The 23,084-nt window shown below is 41.6% G+C and overlaps 1 protein-coding gene across 3 annotated transcripts; it reads left to right on the top strand.

Moving 5' to 3' along the window:
• The first annotated feature begins 407 nt into the window (after positions 1–407).
• Positions 408–21,562, top strand: KLHL24 (kelch like family member 24). 3 transcript variants are annotated; one of them, XM_039556684.1, is made up of 7 exons: positions 408–651; positions 1,749–1,854; positions 11,178–11,362; positions 12,267–12,385; positions 13,461–13,649; positions 14,079–14,267; positions 15,445–21,562. In XM_039556684.1, the coding sequence occupies exons 1-7, from the start codon at positions 501–503 to the stop codon at positions 15,643–15,645; spliced, it is 1,140 nt and encodes a 379-aa protein (XP_039412618.1). In that variant the 5' UTR covers positions 408–500; the 3' UTR covers positions 15,646–21,562. The 3 variants fall into 3 exon arrangements, with proteins under 3 accessions (XP_039412618.1, XP_010403766.1, XP_019145053.1); XM_010405464.4 differs by lacking the exon at positions 408–651 and adding an exon at positions 5,209–6,196 and having other exon boundaries at positions 1,766–1,854; XM_019289508.2 differs by lacking the exons at positions 408–651; positions 15,445–21,562 and adding exons at positions 5,209–6,196; positions 14,938–15,438 and having other exon boundaries at positions 1,766–1,854.
• Positions 21,563–23,084: the final 1,522 nt, after the last annotated feature.

The raw sequence follows: 23,084 nt of genomic DNA, 5'->3' as shown, positions 1-23,084 counted from the left end.
GGGACAGCGCGTCCGCGGCTCTGCGGGCAGCGCGCAGCGGCGGTGCCACGGTGGAGGAGGGCTGTTGGCAGCGCCCAGAGCCCCCGCGAGCCAGGGCCGTGCGTGTCCTGTGGTGTGCGGTGGTGCTGCGTTGTTGTTCCCCCCCCAGCCCCGTGCGCGCACCGGTGTCGGCAGGCGGGCGCTGCGCTCCCGTCCCGTCGGGCAGAGCGGGCAGGGGGCGCGCGGTGCCCCCGCGCCGCCCCGCGGCCGTTTCGTAACGCGGGTCTGCCGCGAGCCCCCCGCGGGCGCGGATTGGCCGGGCGGGGCGGGGGGAGGCGGGGCCGCGGGCGCGGATTGGCCGGGGCGCGGGGGGGCCGCGCCGGGCGGCCCGGGGTGAAGGTGAGCTGGAGGGCGGGACGGAAGGAGCCATTTTGTGCCGCCGCCTCCGGCCGCGGTTTCCTTGCCTTTGCTCGGTTTCGGCGCTGCGCTGTTCCTTGCGGGAGCGGCTGCAACGCCCTGGGATGGAGCCGCGGCAGCTCCCGCGGGCTCCCCTGCCCCGCTGTGCCGGGGCTGGGCACGGGCGGGTCCGTTCTGCAGCTTTCCCGGCGGGGTTCCCGCTCGCTCGGGTGGCCGGGGCCGCGCTCCAGCCCGATGGGCACTGCCCGGTGTCAGGTGTGCTGGCATCTGGCTGAACCCCGAGAGCCTTGGGGACACTGAGGCCGGGGCTCAGGCTCTGGTTTGGTTTAGCAAAATCTGGATTACTTCTGAATCCTTCCCAAAGGGGAGGGATTGTGACTTTTTCGCGGTTTCTTCCCCATACATGAATAATACTGCGCAGTGTGCTTTTTTCCCCACTTCAGTGGATGTGTGCCTTTCTGAGGGTTGTTTTGGCTTACAAAACGGCACATAAAGGGTTCTGCACTTTTAAGGTGTCCCTTTTCGATGCTTGTTTTTGTTTTGTTTTACATAGTAATTATGACTCTCATTTCCAAATCAGTTCCTGTTTTTTGCTGGGTGACTTTTGAGGGCACTTAAGGATTTTTTGTGTGTGTGTCATTAGCTTGGATTACTATTGAATTTTGATATTCTTTCTTTTTTAAAAGTCACAATAGTGTCTTACATGAGAATAAAAACTTCTGCAGTTCAACTAAGTCTTACCATGTCAGTCAGTTTGATCACTATGAATTCTTGCTTACTAGTTAATCGGTATTCTTAAAGACTTCATCTTAGACATTCAGATCTTCGGTATCTGTTGTAAAACAAGAATTTTTATTTTTAAAAGACTTCTTTAAAACCAACAGCCTTTTGGTCTTTTTCATAAATCACAAAAAAAGACGAAAGAAAGCTAAATGTTGTGTTTGTATTTTATTAGAGGGAAGGGTTATGCTTTTTTTTCCCCACCCCCGTCTTCCTTTCAAAACAAAAAGAGCACGTGCTGTGGTTTCGCCAGGCTGCTGCCGTGGGGAGTTTGTTCTCTCTGACTCTGTGCTAACCACACACCTGAGGTGAAGCGAGCCTGCGACCGCCTTATCTCCAATCACAAAATACGCGGAACTGGCCAAGCCTGAGCTGCAGTTCCCAGGCCTCGGAATGAAAACACCGTTGCCATAGTTGGGTTTCGTTTCTCAGGGGTGTTCGGCTTGCTTGTATTATACCGGGGGGTGCTGCTGCTCACACCGCACCAGGTGACAGCGGGCAGGACCCGTCTTGTGCTGCTGGTTTCTGCCCTTCCCCGCCCCTTCCCAGCTCCTCCTTTTCTCCCCTCACAGGCGGTCAGCGGTCCAGCCACGCCAGGCGAGCGCCGGTGCTGGCAGCGGTGGGCACGGGCCGGACGTCACCTCCACTGGCAGCCGAAGAAGCCCAGCACAGCCTCAGGTACTCGGAAATTGCACCCCGAGGGCAAGCTCTGGAGGCAGAGCTCAGGCACAGCTGGTGACAAGGTGTTGCTGAAGGGCCTCGCCCAGGGAGCTCAGTGACACACAGGTCACAGAAACCCAGCTGCTGGCAGAGCTGTGGGTGAAGGGAGCGGGGGTAACACACAGGACGGTTCGGCAGTAGAGGAAGGAGGAGTTTAGTGCAACATAAAAGTATTTTGCAGAAGAGGATTTACTGATAGAAGGTGTCAGGGCAAACGTTTTATGAGCTCTTTTACCAGCCTCTGAATTGGGCTCGCAGGGTATTTCTGAGGAACAACTTGTGTAGACAAGCCTACAGTGTAGGTGAAGGAAATAGAGGAACCTGAACTCATGGTGAACCCAGCTTAACTCAGAAATATGTGTGTGAGGTAACATCCATGTCAGAGTTATGTCTGTGTTTGTAAAGCACTTCATTTTGGAAGTGTGATCTTTTTTTCCTTTCCAGTTTTTCAAACGGGCAGATTCTGAATGCTTAAGATCCATCCTTGTTGACCCTTGCTCAGACAAGCAATCCAGTAGATTTTGTATTATTTTTTTCTCTTTGATCAAATAATTCCCAATACTTGTCTTTGGGAAAAAAAAATGTATTTTGCTTTGTTTAAACTTATTGGAGTTTTAACTTCTCTAAATGACTGGAGTTTTACAGTGCAGGGCCTGTAGGCAGGTAAGGCTTATAAGTACCTCTGCATACAGGAAAGGTGCTGACAGGTCTGTCTTGCCGTGTTTCCCCAGCTCAGCCTCAGGCACAGGTTCTCCTCTGCCTTTCCCACTTCGGGGCAGGCTGCTGGAAGGTGACATTTTAAAACTGCCAGAGCAAGATTTGCAGGAAGGCAGCATGTATATGTGATAGAGCTGAACATGTGACACTGTTACTGATAGGCTTGTGAAATTGTTTTGCTGAAGCAAACCTGCAGAAGTAATTAACTGGGCAGAAATTGAAGGAAAGTACAAAAAACAAAACCAGTAAGTTCTGCAGTGAAGTGGAATTCTTTCTCCTTTTTAGTATCTTATTTGTGAATTTATGATATTTATCCCCTTGATTAGTTTTTAATCTGGATTTTTTTTTTATTCTCCCATCTCTTTAAACCATTAGGACATTAAAAAAAAATCATTTTCTGACCACTAATTTTGTGATGTTCCAAGCATAAGGAAGACATTGCTTCCTTCAGTGAGCAGTTGTAACCCAGAGCCCTTGTTTCTGGTTATTAGTGATTGCATAATACAGTGCTGTCTTAACTTCTCACATAATGAGAAAGATATCTTGAAGAATTTTTACTTAGTTGCTGTGCTTTGCCCTTTTATGCAGTGTGTCAGGGTCTTGCTTCTCATTTCAGGCTAACTTTCTTTGGAAAAGGTCCATTAGCTTTTGTGAAATTCATCTGATTTAAATCTGTGAGACTGGAATTCAGCCTTCAGTGTTTATATTTTTATTTGCATTGTTATATTTCCCTTTGCTAGTGCTGCTTTGTTTCTGCCTACTTTCTCATGCTAGTAATATGTAGTTAGTTGCAGATGAAATTCAATTTAGGGAGTAGGATTTTAGCAGCAGAGCTGGTGAGATGCTGGGGGCGGTTGTTGGTGTTGTTTTGTGTCGGGCCTGTGTCATTACAGGGTGAAGTAATTGTGCAATACAGTGGATAGAATGTCAGCTACAGATCAGATTGTCCATTTGTGTTTCATTAGTCTCTCTGAGGCAATCAGTTATTAGATAGGCTCATTGCAACAGTGTTTTTCGGGCATCAGAGTGACAACTGGTCCTATTTTAAGTCAAATTAAAGTATTTTGTAGGGTAAATGAGCCCCATACCAAGAATCTACCGTGTAAATGTGTGTAAAAAATTTTGTTGGGAACATGATAGTTTTAGAACCTCTTTTCTCAATGAATAAGGTACAGCACACATTCTTTCCTTGCTCTTTGTTCAGATGGTGCCTTTTAAAGGTGCTGTGTAAAAAGGCTGTTTAAAAAAAGCTCGTTTATTGTGTTCTATTTTAAGTGATGACGTGGCCAGTCTGGGACTGGGTAATTGCAGCTCTAAGGATGGGAGCTCATCAGGAAATGAAGTTGCCGTGAGGAGCTGGTGTTTCCTGACTGTGCAGTCTGGGAAACTGAATAAAGCCTTTGGGAGGCATGAAAAAAATTTCCATAAATTTGAAAATAATTCAGTTTGTGGCCTTTTAGACATACAAATAAATATTACAAGCATTTGTACCAATGCCAGGCCGGAGAGGATGCTTTGCCTGCCTCTTGCTGCCTCAGTATGTCTTGGTGTACATTCATCCAGGTCATTTTTAAGCTCAGGAAAGGCAAAAAGCCCTGTTGTGGTAGATTGGTTGCTCTCACTACCTCTAACATGCGCTATTTGCAAAGTCAATGCATTTTCTTCACTTACACACTTTAATATTGGCATGTGCAAACGTTTGAGTATTTGATTTTTGCAACTTCAGTGCTCTGATAATGTGAGTGTGTGTTTGCATGCTGGGAGGAACCTTTACACTTCTACTTGAAACTGGAAGGTGTTCAAGCAAAATCTTCTGCTAATAATTATTTGCCTGTAGTGCTTTGGAAACAGAAAATCTCCCTGTCCTCAGCAAGTTGCCCTTTGTTCATATTTCCAGTAGTTTTACACAAACAAATCTTGTTCATCTTCTGTTTTGTGTGCTAGTACATTAATTTTTAATTGAGTAACGGATTATCAGTGAACTAATTTGTAGATGTTACGAATGAACAGGTAAAAACTTACAGTCAAGGTTATTTGTTGAGATCACAGATTGTTATTTAACACTAGTGTTAAAAGACTTCATTATGATAGACTTCCTAATGAAAATGGAGTGATTATTAAATTTTTGCTTTTGGAATTTCAGTCTTTCCCACCCCCCCCCCCCCTTTTGACTAGTGCTGTTATATTAGTACTTTGGAGGCTCCAGCTGAAATGAGGATCCCACTGAAAAAAGGGAAAAGTTCAAGCTCTGGATCATTATCCAGGAAATCTTTGGCTTCTGTCAGCCAGTTGATTTGCTGGAGCTGAGATATTGAGGTTTTTTATCTTGCACACTAATGCGGTACCAGTGATGCTGGAACGTTCAGAAGTTGCCATCCAGGACAGTTGTTTTCTGGGTATATTTTGCATTTAACATGTGGCAGGTAGAGCTGCACTGCCCTGGGCAAGGTGCACACTGATTTGCCCTGTACCACCTCCCAAGAAAGTTCAACAATTTCAGCAATTCTTAGGGTGAGCAAACAAGTATCTTGTCTAACTCCTGTGATGAAGCCAAGAGTCTGCCAGACTGAATACTGAAGTGTTTTAATTTTTCAGACCGTTACACTGAGAAGGAGAACCTCTGCGAATTTTTCTCAATGACTCTATAGCCAACTGATGTAACAATGGTACTAATATTGGGACGCAGACTGAATAGAGAGGATAGTGGGATACGAGATTCCCCTGCAACCAAGCGGAAAGTTTTTGAAATGGACCCAAAATCGTTGTCAGGCCCTGAGTTTTTCGACTTCTCCTCGGGATCATCCCACGCAGAAAGCATTCTCCAGATCTTCAATGAATTCCGAGACAGCCGGCTGTTCACAGATGTCATCATCTGTGTGGAGGGCCGGGAGTTTCCCTGCCACCGTGCCGTCCTCTCGGCCTGCAGCAGCTACTTCAGAGCCATGTTCTGCAACGACCACAGGGAGAGCAGAGAGATGCTGGTGGAGATCAATGGCATTTTTGCTGAAGCCATGGATTGCTTTTTACAGTACGTGTACACAGGCAAGGTGAAAATCACGACGGAGAACGTGCAGTATCTCTTTGAAACATCGAGTCTCTTCCAGATCAGCGTTCTGCGCGATGCCTGCGCCAAGTTCCTGGAGGAGCAGCTGGATCCTTGCAATTGCCTGGGCATCCAGCGCTTCGCAGATACGCACTCGCTCAAGACACTGTTCACCAAGTGCAGGAATTTCGCGCTGCAGACGTTTGAGGATGTGTCCCAGCACGAAGAATTCCTAGAACTGGGGAAGGACGAGCTTATTGATTACATTTGCAGTGACGAGCTGGTGATCAGTAAGGAGGAGATGGTGTTTGAGGCCGTGATGCGCTGGGTGTACCGCGCGGTCGAGCTGCGCCGGCCGGTGCTCCACGAACTCCTGACGCATGTCAGGCTCCCGCTCTTGCACCCCAACTACTTTGTTCAGACTGTGGAGGTGGACCAGCTGATTCAGAATTCCCCAGAGTGCTATCAGCTGCTGCACGAAGCCAGGCGATACCATATCCTTGGAAACGAGATGATGTCTCCCAGAACTAGGCCACGCAGGTGAGGAAATGTTTTTAACCTTTTTTTCTGCAGAAGGACATAATTTGATGTACGGATGTTTGATATATACATGCCTGGAGAAAAATCTCTTGCAGATAATTTTACTTTGCTAAATTCTGGAGCTGCTGCAGTTACGCTTCTGTACTTCCCCACATGTGTGAAGCTCACATGTCTCTTGAGAATGTGCATAAATGACTCTTTTTGCACAGAGCACTTCATTGCTCTGAAAAAAGGTAAGTGAAGTTATATTACCTTGCAAGTAAAGTATAAGGTTAATGTTTGCTAGGGGAGATCTTAAGGTACTTCATATAATAGCAGTGTCTTGAAGAGAGCTTACTGTGCTGTGGCAGGTAAACCACTCCATTTCCCCATCTTTCTTTTTGTAACAAAGTCATGTAAATGTACAGCACACCACAAAGGATGTGGATGGGGGTATTATGTATTCAGAGCATTTCCTTGCTACATCACAAATATTTTACAGATGGAGTAGCACATGTATTTGTATTAGACAGAAGAACAACTGGTTCTTAACTGCAAAGAAACCAAATATTGTATTTTTAAAGAATCATGAAACAGTTCCTGAAGTATTTCATGCTCATTCAGTGACATTTTAATAATTCAGAATTGCTGCCAGTTAATAATGTGTTGCACAAATAGGTGACTGAGGTTGCAAGAAGAAATGAGGAAGAATCCATTAGTGGCATTTATGAGCAATGGCTATTATGATTCTTTTTTTCTTGAAAAATATTTTCCCAGCCTCATGTCAACAATAGTAGACACAATAGTTTAAAGTTAACTCCAGCTGATTTAAGCTGTTTTTTATAAAATCGTGTTATGTTAAGGTGATGCAATGATGGTCTAGACAAAGAGATTGTGTTAGGAGTTACTCCTCTTTGTTTACTCTTACTCATATGTGGTTGCTGTACAGTGACTGTGCAGGGAGCCTTTATTTTTTTGGCAGGTGTTAAAGGCTTGCTTAAGGGGAAAAAAAATACTTGGCAATGTTTGCCCCATTAGTGGCTTTCCAATTTCCAGTCCTGCCATGAGAGAAGAAACTCTTCTTAAAAGTCCTTGCAGCCCTGCTCCCAGGCTTTCTAAGCTGTGCACTGCTGTGGGGAGTCTTTGCAAGCGTTTGGATCCCGGCAGTTTGGAAACTGTGGCAGTGATTGTTTCTGAGTCTGGGCCTGAGGGAGGGACCATGGGAATTCAGACAGTTGGAGGGGGCTGCAAGCTGCAGTATTTGGTTTAGTGTTTGTTCTGCTTTTCTTATTTAATTGGCTGAGGAAGGCAAATACACTCAGAAGTTTTGTCAGTGTGTGGGGTGTATGTGCTTGAGAATCTGAGCATCCCCAGAGTGGTCCTCCAGTTTGCAAATGAAGTATCTTGCCTAATACAGGTGATTTCTGAAGCAAGGGGGATTGTTGGTTTTATTGCTGACTTTATTAAACTGCAGTGGGAGTTTGAGTAGGCAGGAACGAGAGAAGTAATTTACAAAGAGAAAAACTGGCTGGTCTCCCAGCAGGAATTTTTTCCCCTTTTCTATATTACATTCATGGAATAGTTCTTTGTCATTTGTTTCTGTTGTCTATTTGTTTCTGTTGCCTATAGCAAAACGAGATCATGTTTTAAAATAGTTGCCAGGTCCCCCTTCCCCCATGTTTTCATCGCACCTTTTCTGGGCATTTTGAGGGGCCTTGGGGAGGGGAGGACGATGGAGAGCTCTTTTTCTTTTTTCTTGCCTTCCTGCAACGTCTCTTCTATATAAACTGTTTCTAAAAGGAGACAGGCTACAGGATAAAAAATTCCCACATCAGTGATTTTACTGAAACTTTGGGAAATAAATTGTGATTGCTTGTATGGCTATGGATGCACCTATGGCTGCAGTGGGTTCTGCTTGTTTTTCAAAGAACAGACTACATTGCAATTCACAAGTTGATTTTTTTTTTTTCTTTTTGAAGCCATTGAAGAGTTACGTGAAGTAAATAAATGTTTGAAGTGTGGCATAACTGTTCCGTTTGCTACTAAGGCATCGTTGGCAAATGCAGGTCTTTGTGAGAGAGCTTTCAGTTATGGACTTGTAACGACACAGTGACATCTTGAGGCTGTCCCTCCTGCTCCCTGTGAGGCTGTCCTGTCCCTCCTGGTTGTGTTGCACACGAAATCTCCAAGCTGAGACCAAGCAGTGAGCAGGAACACGTTTCCGTACCCAAAACTGGAGGGGCTCTTCCTGTTGCATGCTTTGAGTTATCTTCAGACTCCCATCAGAGCTTCTGTTAAGCTGTCTGGTAACAATCCATGAGTGTCCTCTTTGGCTAGAAGTTATGATGTTTATACATTTTGACATGTCCTTTTTGATTGCCTTTGGAAAACTTAAATGTAGTCCCTTATTTTTCCCACTTAGAGATGGATTTCTATTTCACTTTACATTTTGTCTGCTGCCTCATTTACTACCCAAAATTGATTGAACAGTGAGAAAGAAAAAGGTAGTGATCTACCAGAATTTGTGTAATTTATTTTCTGAACTTACCATGGTTTTGAATGTAATTTGTTTGAACTACCGAAAGTTCTTCTGTCCAGCTCATGTTGTGCTGGTTGGTGTTTTCACCTCATCAAGAGGTGTGTGTGTAGCTCAGGACCCCTGGAAAGCCTGCTCTTGGGAATGCATGGAATAGTATGACACTGTTGATTGTCTTCCACTCCCTCTTTTCTATTTAATGCACCTGTTCTTGGTGGGATAATGTCTCCTGGAGTCTTTAGAGCCTGTTTCAGTGCCTGTGTTACTTTGCTCACACTGTTTCTTCTGAGGGCTACAAGAGAAGCTTCCTGGTCGAGGTCACAGTTTTTCTAACCTTCATTTAAGTATATCCATAGTTCTTTTCTGGAATTAGCCTTTGCCTGGATGTTCTTTTTGTGTATTCCTACCACATTTTACCTTTTTAAAAAATGGATGTGCCCTCTGTCATTTTGAGGAAGAAAAAAAAAAAGTGAAACTAACCATACAACCTGCACAATGCAAGACTTTTTCTAGAAAATATAATGGAGAAAAATTTTCTTAAGGGAAGAAAGAATGTGGTCATATGGGTACTAAAATGTTAGGAAAATTTTTTGTTCTCCTTGGATTTGAAATACTGTGCTAAATGAATATTTTCTTGAAAAACTCCATCACAGCAATTCATAAAGAGCTCTCTCGGAGCAAAGATTTTCAGTTCATATATTTTTAAACCAAAGATTGATAATCTGGCACAGTCATCTTTTCAGTGAGTAAATGGAGACCTTAATTCTAATCTATAAAGTAATCCACAGACAAACCTCTTTGTACAGAGTTAGCTGGTGTCTTTGGGCTTGCTTCTAAGGCAAATTAGGAGATGAGTGTCTTGCTTTTATGGAAGTTCTTTTCCTGGGTAATGCTTTGTTGGCACAGGAACTTCTCCTCTCTTACCCTTTGAGAGATTCTTTTCGGAGTTGTTCCTCAAAAAAGCAAAAACCAGTAAACAGTAAATATACAGAAACCAAGGAGGAGCATGACTTCAAAGCTGAGCAGCTGACAAGAGTTTCTTCTGACAGGTTCAGGTGTGTAAATGCCATTTCTCAGACACATCTCATTTATATCATCCTATAGGATGTTACCATTTAGCATTGCCTTTACCTGTTTACAATATTCTGAGTGGAAACATGTATGGAATATTTCAATATGGTGTGTGGTGACAAGGAGATAGAAGGGCTAACTAGTTTTATTCATGATGTTTCAAAACAGGGAAAGCCTCATCAGGATTTATAGGTGAATATGTGATAAGTTCATGTTAGGAATTTTAGGGACAGGTCATGCAACTTTTACCTCAAATCCACTCATAACTCTTTCTTACGTTATTATTGAGAGAAGACTGCAGTACTCAGCAATGATACGAATGTCTGTTCTATGAGATACCTATTCACAGTGGAATCATAGTACAAAGCACAACACAACAAATAGGCTCATCAAAAATAAAATCAGTCCTGCATTCAGTTTTGCTTAACTGACAGCAGTCCTTGAAATAACTATTGTCAGTGCAAAGTACTTTATTTTAAAAATGCCCTGAAAAGATAGGAGTTTGACAAACGCTGACAAGAAATTATAAGTCTGAAAGGAGGAATAAAGGTGGTCGCGGTTTGATTTGCACATCAGAGGTAGTTGGTTGATTCTCTACATTCAAATATGGATTAATTTTTGTTAGGTAAGTTTTGTTACTGCTGTGAATATTGAATATGTATAATGCAGAAGCATCTGGTTAGTAGAAGGAGGATGAGTGTGTGGAATAGAACTTAAAGGTCTATTTGGGGACATTGCAGACTGTCTAATGCCTTATTTATTCCTGAGTTTTATAACACTGAGTTTTAGTTTTTGGTTTTAGGTTTGAATTTTTATTTCAGTATTCTTTAATGTTTCCTCCTATCACTGCTGTTTTCTGTTTTACTGTGCATTGGCTCTAAGGTCTTTTTGGTTTTCCTTATTTTGGTGACTACATTCCTTCTGCTTTTAAACACTTGGAATATTTAGGGATGTAAAGTACTATTAATTTTGTAAAGCTCAGGAGGGGAATGAAGTCTGATTTCATTGTGAAACAGACTGCTCATCTCATTGTCTCCAGCCCTGCTTGAACTGTTTTGGATCTAGGTGTACAGTCAAAGGAAAAATATTATTAGAGTAAGGGCTTTCTGTGTTATTTAATTACATGGTTTTTACATAGAACATTGTGCAGTGCAACTCCACCACTTATGCAGGGCACCTGTCAGTGTGGTAACTTGCTGTGTAATGAGACAGCTGGAAAGAGTGAAAACCCATTTGCTAAATGACTTTCTTCTATTTTCTTTTTTCATTGTTGTGGAAGTTAAAGCTAAATAGTATTTTTTCTGATTTTCATACAGTTTTGAAGACAATGTTGTTTCGCCTCCATGTACTAAAAAATATCTCCTCCATCTTAATTTTCTGTGTTCACTTTTTTAGATCAACTGGTTATTCTGAGGTGATAGTTGTTGTTGGAGGATGTGAACGAGTTGGAGGGTTTAATTTGCCATACACGGAGTGCTATGATCCTGTGACAGGAGAGTGGAAGTCACTGGCAAAACTTCCAGAGTTTACCAAGTCTGAGTATGCGGTGTGTGCTCTGCGGAATGATATTCTTGTTTCAGGTGAATAATCGTAAAAAATTCAAGAGTTCTTTCTTTGCTTGGTTGGTTGGTTTTCATTTTGTGCTGTTTGTGGGGTGTGTTTGTTTTGGTTTGCTTTTTAAATGGTGTGGCAGATCTTTGTACTGTGAACTTCCAGAAGCTCAACTGAAAGTCACTTTCTGCTGTGAACACCAGCCCCAGCACAATCTTACTATAAACAAAAGTGTTTTCTGGAGTTTTTGTGTGGCATGAATCTGCAGTTTTTTACAGCTGATTCCAGGACATCAATTGTATTTAAAGAGACCGGCTTACGGCTGCTTTAAAATACAGCAGGAGCCTGTGTGCAGCAACAGCTGGGAAAACTACAGACAAAAAATCCCAAGCAGGCTTTTCCCAGCAGCATATTCAGTCCTTCAGCAAGCGACAATGACAGGGTGCAGCTGATGGTTTAGACACCAGTGTGTGTTGGTTTAACCAAAGAAATCGTCTCCTCGGGTGTGTGTGCCTGTCATTTGAACAAAGTGTGAAATGAAAGAGATGCTCACAGGGCAGGCAGAGGAGCAGCGGGCGGGAGGGATGTGCCACAGGCGTGGGATTTCAAGGGTCTCACCCGGGTAGTGACACTACAGGAAATCTGAAGAGCTTGGGCAAAAGCCATTAAAATGCATTCCAACTTCTAGAAATAATCTAGTGTGATCTCAGCATTATGGGAAAGGAAAGCATGAGGAAAACAACTTACTGTGTGATTTCATCTTTGAAAGCCACTGCAACTTACTTTTTCAGTGTAATGTATAAATACTGGTAGATCCTTATTACATCCCAAAAAGGGATATGAAATTTTCATTGCCCACTCTAGGGCAGCATGTTAATAGTTAGCATTACCTATTCAGTAATTACTCAAATTGGCATATGTTTCATTTTAAAGGTGGAAGAATCAATAGCCGGGATGTATGGATTTATAACTCTCAACTTAACATTTGGATCAGAGTTGCCTCCTTAAATAAAGGCAGATGGAGACATAAAATGGCTGTTCTTCTGGGTAAAGTAAGAGAAGTATATTTTACTTTTTTTACAATGGGAATGTTTGCTGTATATAAGAAAACAGTGGAGAAAACACTTAAGCATTACTTTGTATTTAATATCAAATTATTTTAAAAATATGTATTTTCAAATAATTATTTTAAACAATTTAAACAGTTAGGCTCTTCATCAGACACTACCCATGGACATGAAAATCATCTTACTGCTCAGTCATTTATTTTTTGAAGGTTTTTTTTTTCATCACTGAAGTGGCTTATTTCCAAGAAGCAATTTTTCGGGAAGCAAAGAAGCGTCTTGATTTGCCTGGGCTTCTAAAGTGCTGCCTAACAGTTACTGTAGTTATTAACAGAAACTGATACTACTCTGAATGTCAGCAGTTTTATTTAATGTTTTATATTGAAGTTAAGCAAACACATGGATTGTGGAAATGGGAGGTTTTTCTGTATTTTGAAGGGATATGTGTCTGTACGTGAAATCCCTAGTTGGGACTCACTTAGTGAAAGTTAGAAAAGATGTGCATGTGGTGTCACTTGATCTTCTTAGAGATGAAATGTGCAGCTAAGCAAGCAGAGGGCAGAAGGTAGACACTAATAGTAAGGAGCTCTGCTTCCTAAATATGAAAGAAGAGACAAGAAAGTAGAGTTTACGAACTGAGAGGAGGAAATACTTCTGTAAGCAAGTAGGGAAAAAGCAAAATGCCAAAAAGCAAAGATAAACTCAGCTGGGTGTTTGCTGCTGCTGTTGTTGTTGAATGTTATGTAAAAAAAGAGAAATACAGAGAAATGCCTTTTCTAACAAATGCTATTCAAATAGGAAGCTTCTATTGCAGTATTAATAATACTATGCTTTGGTGTGTGTTTGCAGTGTCATTCCTCATGTGACTGAATGGAACTCTCCAGGGAGTCCTTACCTTTTATTTTTAGACCATATTCTTCTCCTCCTATGTATAAATTAAAAATTTGAGGAATGCATCCCTTGACAAACCTAGCAAATTAGCTTTAAATTAATTTAATTTTATATTTAAATGTAGTACCTGCTGTAAACACGAAATGATGGTGGTTTCCACCACTTTGTGCAGGTGTATGTGGTCGGAGGATACGATGGGCAGAACCGCCTGAGCAGTGTGGAGTGCTACGACTCGTTCTCCAATCGCTGGACCGAGGTGGCTCCCCTAAAGGAGGCTGTGAGCTCCCCAGCTGTCACCAGCTGTGTTGGCAAACTCTTTGTCATTGGAGGTGGCCCTGATGACAACACCTGTTCTGACAAGGTCAGTTACCTGTGTTTGGTTGCATCTTCTATCCACAGCAAACAGCATTGCTGGTTTAAAACCAGATCCTACAGGAGATCTGCTTGAACTGTTTTCTGCTGGATGGAGTGTGGGATTATTCTAATAAAAAAATACGGAGTAGAAAATGTTAATTGAGTGATACACTGTTACTGTGGTCTTTTCTCATGGATACATTGCTCGTGTCATTGGCTTCACAAGTTCTGTGAATTCTTAAATGTGAGTGTTCAGAAAACAATGTCAAATATTGTGCATATATATAAATTATTGATATATGGATCTGCATTTACATTGACTCTGTTTTTTTGGGGCGGTACTGCTGCTTTGTCTCTCCTTGTGTAACCTGTGTGGGCATGCTAGGCTGTTACTTAAGTTGGGCTTTCAATCTGAAAGGGTTGTCCTTCCTTCCAGGTTCAGTCGTATGATCCTGATACCAATTCCTGGTTGCTCCGTGCAACCATCCCCATTGCCAAGAGATGTATCACGGCTGTGTCCCTGAACAACCTGATCTACGTTGCTGGTGGGCTCACCAAAGCCATTTACTGCTATGACCCGATCGAGGACTACTGGATGCATGTACAGAACACATTCAGCAGACAGGTAATTACCAATCAAAAACCTGTAGACAGCTGAAAGGTAGTTTTTGATGTTGTTATCTTGGCATTAAATAAGCATACGTTTGCTTAACCCTGATAAAATTGCATTTCTGATTCCATTCTTGCTTTACCTCTTCATCTCCATAACTCAACCTCACAGAAGAGGAAGTTTCTAAACCAGTAGCTTTTCAGCTGGGTGTCACTGTTAGCCATTCCAGACTTTGCTTGAGAGCTGGTACTGTTGAACAACAGTATAGTGGATGATGATTTCATTGTATAGAAATTATCTTCTGTTGCATGTTTTCCTTTAGACTGAAGGAATTAATTTCCTTATAATTGATTAAAGCCTTTCAGTGTAACAGGAAATACTGAAGGCTGTTTTTACAGTGTAAAAAAGCCCCACTGTATAGCACAGAAACCATCTGACTTCAGCAGTGAGAGCTCTATCACTTCCACATACGGGATACTGAGCAGGATTTGAACATGTGTCCCCTCAGTAGTGAAGCGTGTGTGTGTAGCAGTTACATTTCCCCATGTTTCTAAAACACCAGTCACATACTCTGTGGTATTACCTTAAGAGAAATTTGTTCTTTTTTCCCAGCCTTCCCTCTGTTGCTCTGTTTTAATCTGTGTTCTCTATTTAACTGAGTATTTTTTCCATGCCTGCTTTTAAGGAAGAAATAAAATCCTATCTCTGTTTCAAGTAAGACATAGCACTGTCTTTCCTTGTGCACTCTTTTTAGTCATGCCTTTTTTCCTCTCCCCATTTACATCCCTCTTCATTATCTGTTACTCCTCTAAGTTGCTTCTCCTTGTTCCCATTCTTTGCATTAATAGTACCTACTGTGGTCCCTCTTCTGAAAACCTTTGTTCTCTCCTCCTTTCCCTATCTCAGATCTTTAAATGGTAAGTACAGTGTTCAGTTGTATTCCATTGTTTCCTTTGTCTGAGCTACACGTAGTAAATGCTTAGACCTGAAATAGTCTTTTCTGTAGGCTTGTGCTGCTGCTTTCCCTAATTTTTGTCCTTTCTGCACTGGCCCTTTCAGGAGGGAATAGTATAGGCCAGGCTGTTTACAAAAGGCAGTCTACAATGCTGCCCTCCTGCACTGGGGCAGACGCGCATGAATCTAATCTTGCTTTTGAAATAACTGGGTATTCCCTTGTGTTTTCTTGAAACAGGAGAATTGTGGCATGTCTGTGTGTAATGGAAAAATCTATATCCTTGGTGGAAGACGGGAAAATGGTGAAGCCACAGACACTATTCTTTGTTATGACCCTGCAACGGGCATTATCACAGGAGTAGCAGCCATGCCCAGGCCAGTATCGTATCATGGCTGTGTGACCATTCATAGATATAATGAAAAAGGCTTTAAACTGTAATTTTTTTTTTTCTTGAAAAAAGAAGAAGAATGAATCCGGTGGTCTGCTGCAAGACAGGCTTTTTAAAGATTCCTGAAGTGGGAATTCCCTGCCTAAGTGTCGTATGAAAATTATATCCTGTGCCTTTAGAAGAAGGGTTAATTTAACTTACCAAACAAGTCTACAAACCTATCCAGTAACCAGAGTTCAGTTATATCTGCCGTGGGCTCTGATATGAGAGCAGTACGTTGTACTGGTGGTCGGAAAGTTTGCCCTGTGTGTGATTAGTAATTAAAATCTTGAAAAGCTTTTTGGGGAAAGTGCCTTCAGCATTTGTGCCTGTGTCTTAAAAGCAATATCTGCAAGGTGTTTCCAGTTCTGCTAAATGGGAAAAATAATATCGGCAAGTAAATCCCAAAGAATCATCTAGGATAATTATCTGCAATTTAAAAAGCTCAATTCTAATTCATATGCATTGTTCTTACAAGTGGATTACTTGGCTTAACCAAGTAGATTTTTTGTCAGGTCACGCATGGGTTGGAATTTAAAAAAAAAAACAAAAAACAAACAAAAACCCACCAGAAAACCAAACCAAAACGCCAACAAAACAAACTACATTGGACAAATACGAGAATCTTTGAGGAATGCTTTCTTCTGAAGGAGAAACTGGTGGTTTGGTGAACCACTACAACAGTCTGCGATGATGGTAATGTACCTTAACCCTGTGGAACTTATTCAGAGTGTTGATAAATATCCAGCAAAGAAGTACAAGGCTACATGACATGGAAAACCAGTGGGTTCAGGCATGCATCTGTGAGGCAAAGTTTGAATCCCAGTTTTTACCTTTTTGAATAGTATGGGTGAAGGCTGAAAATTACTGGGTTCACTCTTTGCTCACTGCAATGTCTAAACTATTTAAGAAATAAAGGATGTTGAACTCTGGATTCTCCCAGTTTTCTGAATCACATTATAAATTACCTGATGACAGAGGTGGGGACTTGCCTTTGTGCCCTACAGCTATAAATTAGTATTTTGGCCATCTCATCTGCAGAGATGGCAGAGTATCCACCAAGTATTTCTTGGCCTTTCTTCAGACAATCACTTACTGTAGCACAGTTAAACCACTGTATAAACTGCTTGGCCACAGATAAAGAAGTTCTGGAAAGGTCCCTCCTTTCACCAGAAAAATATCTGTGGACCTGTCCATGTAGCCATATGACGTGTTTTGGAAAATTTTGAAGCCTAGGAAGCACCTGTATTTTGATGCACCACCATTATTGGGTTAGGTTTTTTTTCAGTAAAGGTATTTCTTTATGTCCTCCCTACATTTCTCTACTAGGACTCCTTATTTCCAGTACACAGTTGTACAGTTGAGGCACAAAGTTCATAAAAACTGAAATAGCACTTGAGAGTTGGAAAATGAATATTGTCTGTGTACCAATTTCCTGTAAATCACCAAAAACCTCAGGAACTGCCTTTCAAAGGAATTCTGAGGACAGCAGCCAGTAGGGAAGTTGGTCAGTGCCAGGGCAGAAAAACCCCATGAAACCCCTGCAGAGCCAGCCCTGGCCTCAGGGTTTTGGTCTCTGTGCTTGCTCAGGAGGGTGAAAACAAGCACCATCTCTGGAACGTTGTTTGTTCCAATGCACTTTCCTCATCTGTTTTCCCAGAGTATTTCTTCATGAGATGGAAATTCTGACCCTCAGTGAAGCTATGCCAAACTGGGAGTCACCATTTTCAGTAACATGGTCATGACTTTTAAAGAGCACTGGGAGCTGCACTTTGGGATGCATTAACTTGTAACCTCAGGAAAGGACACAAATTTAATTTCTGGCTGAATACCAAACACTGTTTTGGATATGGTAAGAATACTGATAAAATACAAATCATTGCATATCAGTGATGTAATCAGGAGGTCAATCCCTGAGCATGTACATTCACATTGCCCTAAAAAGAAAATCCCTTGGTGTAATGTAAGACAAATGAATCAGATAAATTAATCCTTTTCTAAGTTTCATCTGCTTCTGCTCACCAAGTTTTACTTTGGAATGGCAATTTCAGTACCTGTAAATAAGGTCTGTTGATTGCAATGGTAATTGCCCTGTAACTGATTTTTATGTACTAACAGTGTATATAGCTTGTGCCATCATTGTAAATGAAAATGTCAAAGACTATAGGAGCACTTAATTAGAGATGCAATTTGAAAAATATCCTCCTTTCCTTTGATTTCCTCTTGTTTGTATTCAGACTTGTAATGTTGTCATGCTATACTGTTTTTAAACAGTCCTTATTCTGTAGGTGTAGAACAGTGTCATTTAATCTCTGTTTATAATACTGCACTACTCTGTAAATAACAAGATAGTGCTTTCCATGGTTTTGAAGATTCATTTTATAGTTTAGTTGTCTTTTCTTAACAATTTATGTACTGTTACTGTTATATATTTTTGAAAATGATAGTGTTTAATGAACCAGTAAATGCAGAAGTGTAGATGCAGAGAACTTCTGCTTACAGTTCTTGAGAACTTTTATCAAAGCTGAACAGTTACAGGTGTGGAGCACTGCTAAATGTCAGTTACTTATGCAATGATTTCCTTAAAATGGGCAGTGAGTTTTTCTTCTTGCTTGTTAACTCTGTAAATAATTTGCACTTGTGGCCTGCTCTGTAATGACAATTATTTTTAGATGTACTAGAAAAGAAAAATTTGACCTTGATTTAATGAAAATGTACCATTTTTCTAGAAGGATGCATTAATTTGGAAGTTGCATTCCTGAGCCACTTGTTCTCCAATGCATTTCACTTAGATATAGATGAATTCCAAGATTTAAACTCTCACTCTTATGCATATCTAGATGCTTGCAGTTTATGGGCTTGAGCAGCAAGTTGGTTTTAGTTTTTTCCTTTGTCTCAGCTAGGAGAGAAAATTATTAATGTCATCTACTATAATAAAAATATTTCTATCATAAATGGTAGTAGGTTTGGTAGCTCTAGAGCACCGGCACAAAGATGTAACTTCAGTCCAACCATACGTATGAGGGCTCAAGCATCTCCAAGTCACACCTGAAAAATAAATTCTAAGAGTTGTCTTTACTCCACTAAACAAAAACGAGTAAATATTTTTCTTCTCTGTTTTGATGTCCACTTCTGTCCTTAGCAGTGTGATGTTAATTGAAAAGACAGTTGATGCTTTCTTGCAGCCAGGCTTCTGGAAGGTTCTGAATCACTTACTGATCACTGCACCACATGCAGCCTCTAGCCCTTGGCTTCTGGCTGAAGCATTCCCCTTCTACAGCCATCAGCCACTGGTACATTGCCTGGTAGTCATGTAGCTGTACCTGTAGGCTCCCTCCTTGGTAGTGGTTAAGTAGGCATAATTTGTAAAACCTCTTCCATGTGTACCGTCAGATAAATCATTTTATATTGTGTGTCTGGTATGCATTTGGGAGATTGGGCACTGTCCTTTCCCCTCCAGCACCAAGGGGTCCAGATTGTACTGTTATTTTTTCTTTTAATTGGCACCAATGCAGTTCTCATCAAAGATTGCTTTGTTTGTACTCTCTTGAAGCAGAGATACTAAAGCAGATTATGTTGATACAGACCCTTATCATAATTTACTGAAGCTTTTAAAATAGTATTTTTAACATTGCAAAGTTTTGAGAGAGGCTGATGATGGAGGAAGAGGAAATGCTCACCTCAACAGAGATTCAGAGGAAGCTTTGGTCACCTGTGCTTGAGAGCAAGGATGCTACTGCCTGTTCAGTTTCTGCCTCAAAATAGTTGAGTTCACCTCATTATCTTAGGTAAACACTTTGTTTATCCTGTTTTTCTTTGACTTGCTGCAAGGACAGAACAAGAAGCAGGCCCACTCACTGCCTGTGACGTGATGTTTCCCCTTGCCCGAGGCACAGTGGGGTGCTGGTCAACAGAGTCCGAGCTTAGTCCGCCTCCAAAGAGCAGAGACAGGAGAAACGCATTGGAGTGGGCTCAGAGATGGCAGGAGGAGAACCCTGAGTGTTTGGGGGTTGTAGTTTGGCTGGGCTTGCTGAAACCAAGGTGTTCTGGATGCTCGTAAGTTTGCAATTCCAGATGCTGAAGCTCAGGTGGTAAAAATGTTTCATATTTGTAAATTCACTGAACTCAGCTGGAGCAATAAAGATACAGATATGCTTATGTCCTGCTAGCAGCAATACTCAGGAAAGCCAGGGGTTCATTTTTCTGAATCGCCCAACTAGACAAGTAGATGTGAGGTTCTTTTTTACCACTGAAGATGGCAAAAACCAATTCAAGAGCATTAAGAAACTCACAAGGCTTGATGACTGTGAGGCACAATGAATATTTTCATCTGAATGTAGTCTCATGTACACAAGAAATTACAAATGAAATTATTTGTTGTGCCTGGTTAAAAAAAATCTGAGCACCGTATACTCAGAAAAGGAGCCTACAGGGTAAGATGAACTTTCTAAGGAGAAACCTGCTCTCTGGATGGGGGCCAAGCAGTGTTTTGGGTTTTGTAAAATTTGTTTAACACACAAGTTTCCTCAGTATGGAATTATTTCAGATGGCATTAATTAAAATGGATCGTGATTGTGTCAGTGCTGTGAGCATTGCCACAAACCAGCAGCCTCCCACCAAGCCCCAACCAGCTGTGACTCCATGTTCTCTGCATGCTGCCTCTGTGTCAGCCCTCTTTAAGCAGCATTGCACTCAAGTTCATGATAACATCACTGTCTAAGAACTGTAAGCTATTTACAGGAATATTTCTTTTTTTCTACTGTAGAGATCCAGTCTATGCTTATATGTTTATGTGCACATCTGTATGTGAATAATTTTGTGATCACTTTCTCATAGTGCTGTTACAAGTGATGCACATAAAGGCCCTGTGTACAGCTTTTTAGTAATTAGGGCTTAGTTTGTATTATTAGCTCCAAAGAAAATAATGTGTGTTAATTTTGAAAATACCCGTGCCTTGAATTCACCTGTATTTTTATCTATTGTGAAAAAGAGCTTGGATTACTCCTCCCAGTTTGTTACCTTCATTATGACTTGTCTTACTGTCCAGACTGTTAAATGTCCTCGTAGGAGAAATAAATATTGCCATTCATTAATTAGAACAGTTAAACTTCTTGTTTAGAATATGCATAGAATGCTTCCATTATTGCAGTGCTATGGCAGATTTAATCTAGGGAAATCAGTGTTTGTTTTTTTCTATTTTTTGTTTCCAGCACACCTCAGTGACAAAGGACTGAGTTCAGTCTTTGACTTCCTGTCCTTAACATGTACAGTTTCTTGTATTAGTCAGTAGCCTCTGTAATATTTCTGAACTCTCTGAAGTCATCAACCTCTTGTTCAAGATACAAAATAAGAAGCAATAATGTGGTGCAGCATGGCAATAAGCAAATCAAGAGACTTGAATGTAATGTACTGTTTCATCTGTGTAAATGCTGGACCTATGAGTCGTTCTCCTTTTGGTGCACCTGTAGCACTTTGGAGTCAGATTAATAGGAACTACTTGCCCATGGAAAGAGAGTTTACCTCCTGAACTATTACTCATACAATATTTTCACATGAAACCATATTTGGATTTTCCTGTTTTTGCTGAGGAAAACAGCAGTTCTTGTTATTCCTTGCCAGTTCCTTTATCTACTGAAACATAAAAGCTGTAGTTCCACAGAGAGCTGATCTTGCCCTCAAGAACAGCCTGGTGCAGCACAAATGACATTTGAACAGGAAAGCTCAGACCACTTACTGTGTGCCAGAGTCAATGTAACGGAGCTCGCATATAACATTAAGGTCTTCAGATTGTGCTGACAGTAGAAAAGTGATTTTGTAATGTAGCACAATTGCAGTAACACCTGTTATATTTAAATATACTTCTTGCATAATTCTTTGAAAGTTTTTTAAAGTTCAGTGTATCTAATAAACATTTGCCTTTTGAATAGTTCACTGTGGTTTATTTAGTTCAGGAGAAGTTTGGGGTGGGGGGGGGCTTGGTGGTACAAGGAGGACACTCCCTCCTGGTTTTTTGGGGGTCATTTACCTTGTTGGATTCCGCCCCTTGTGCAGTCTCTCTCCGTTGATCTGTGCTCCTGTCTCCCAGTCCAGGTGTTTTCCCTCTTCATCTTTCTGTCCTCAACACGGAACTTGCTACCAAGGGGAATAAAGGCAAGCTGGAGGCTTCACAGAAGAGTAAACTTGAAAGAAAACTGGCAAAAGTAAAAAGCAGGGGGTGGGATGTTGAAATATTGGTTAGTACTGGGTATTGTGATGGGAAAATGTGAATGGACTTGGAAGACAAAACCAGCATGGGAAATTGGGAAAAAGTAACAAAATATCAGGAAGGTGACTGGCAAAACGGGTTGGAAATAATCCTGTAGAAGGTTTATTCTCCTAAAATTAGACGCTTGGCCATTTCAAGATCCCACACACACATGGTAGAGCAGGGGCAAGACTGGTAGAGCACTACTGAAAATGTGGCAGGCTAGCAGTGTCTGCTGCAGTTCTGCAGTCTGGCCAGGCTTGGGTACAGCCCCAGAGTGGCTCTTGGCTGGAGTGCCAAAAGCAGCTCCAATCAAGTTCAATGCTTGCAGAAGCTCAGCTTACTTCAGAAAGAAGTAATCTGCAAAAAAAAAAAAAGAAGAGAATCCACAGACTGCAAAGCAATGGAAATATTTTTGAGAGCTGGAAAGCCCATCTTAAGATATTTTAAGTCTTAAGCATAGTCAACTAGTGGCACTATTCTAGCAACAGCTTCTTCCTCTTTCCATTAAGCAGAAATAAGGAAGAAAATAAAATTGAACTACCTTCTAGTCACTCCTGGTGAGCAGGATACTATCAATCTGCCATATTTCACATTTGTTGCCTGGCAGAAAGGCTAGTAGGGTCAAAAAGGATAGTAGTGATCCTGAAATCAGAAGAAAAGAGGACTTTAAGGGTTAAGCTTTGAACATTCAGCATAAACTTGCTAATCAGTGGCCTCATAAATAAGTTTGCAAATCCATGAGTGAACAGGTTAATTTATGCTGGTTCAGGGCTCACTGCATGAAGCGTGAGACTGCCACAGGCCATAGCATTAATGCCATTAGCTGCGCCCGACAGAGGTATTGCAACCTGGCCAGAATCAAGCAGAAACCGTGGCATTAACAGCACTCATTTGTACTAGTTTAGCTCTGATTTGAGAGAATACGAAGTATTATCAGCACTAAATATGGTATAAAGGCTTTTTGAAGCCTATCTAAGGGTAGGCCAGGCCTCCCATCCAGGCCCATGCTGTGGGCTCCTACTATCCTGCACCTCAATCCAATCAGCCCAGGACTCCTTTCTTGGGTCTTTTCTTTTGCTAATCATAGAAACACAGAATCCATTAGGCTGAAAGGACCTCAGAGATCATCGAGTCCAACCTATGACTGAACATCACCTTGACAACTAGACCACAGCACTAAGTGCCACATTCAGTCTTTCCTTA

Source organism: Corvus cornix, chromosome 9 (assembly GCF_000738735.6).
Source record: "Corvus cornix cornix isolate S_Up_H32 chromosome 9, ASM73873v5, whole genome shotgun sequence".
In the NCBI taxonomy this organism is placed as follows: Eukaryota; Metazoa; Chordata; class Aves; order Passeriformes; family Corvidae; genus Corvus; species Corvus cornix.
Note: the sequence above shows the minus strand (reverse complement) of the source record. Positions and strands in the feature narration are given on the sequence as shown.

Coding starts and splice junctions, on each gene's coding strand:
- KLHL24 (XM_010405464.4), top strand. CDS start 5,277: ATGGTACTAATATTGGGACGCAGACTGAATAGAGAGGATAGTGGGATA. Junction 12,386..13,460: donor TGGCTGTTCTTCTGGGTAAA/GTAAGAGAAGTA, acceptor CACTTTGTGCAG/GTGTATGTGGTCGGAGGATA. Junction 13,650..14,078: donor ACAACACCTGTTCTGACAAG/GTCAGTTACCTG, acceptor CCTTCCTTCCAG/GTTCAGTCGTATGATCCTGA.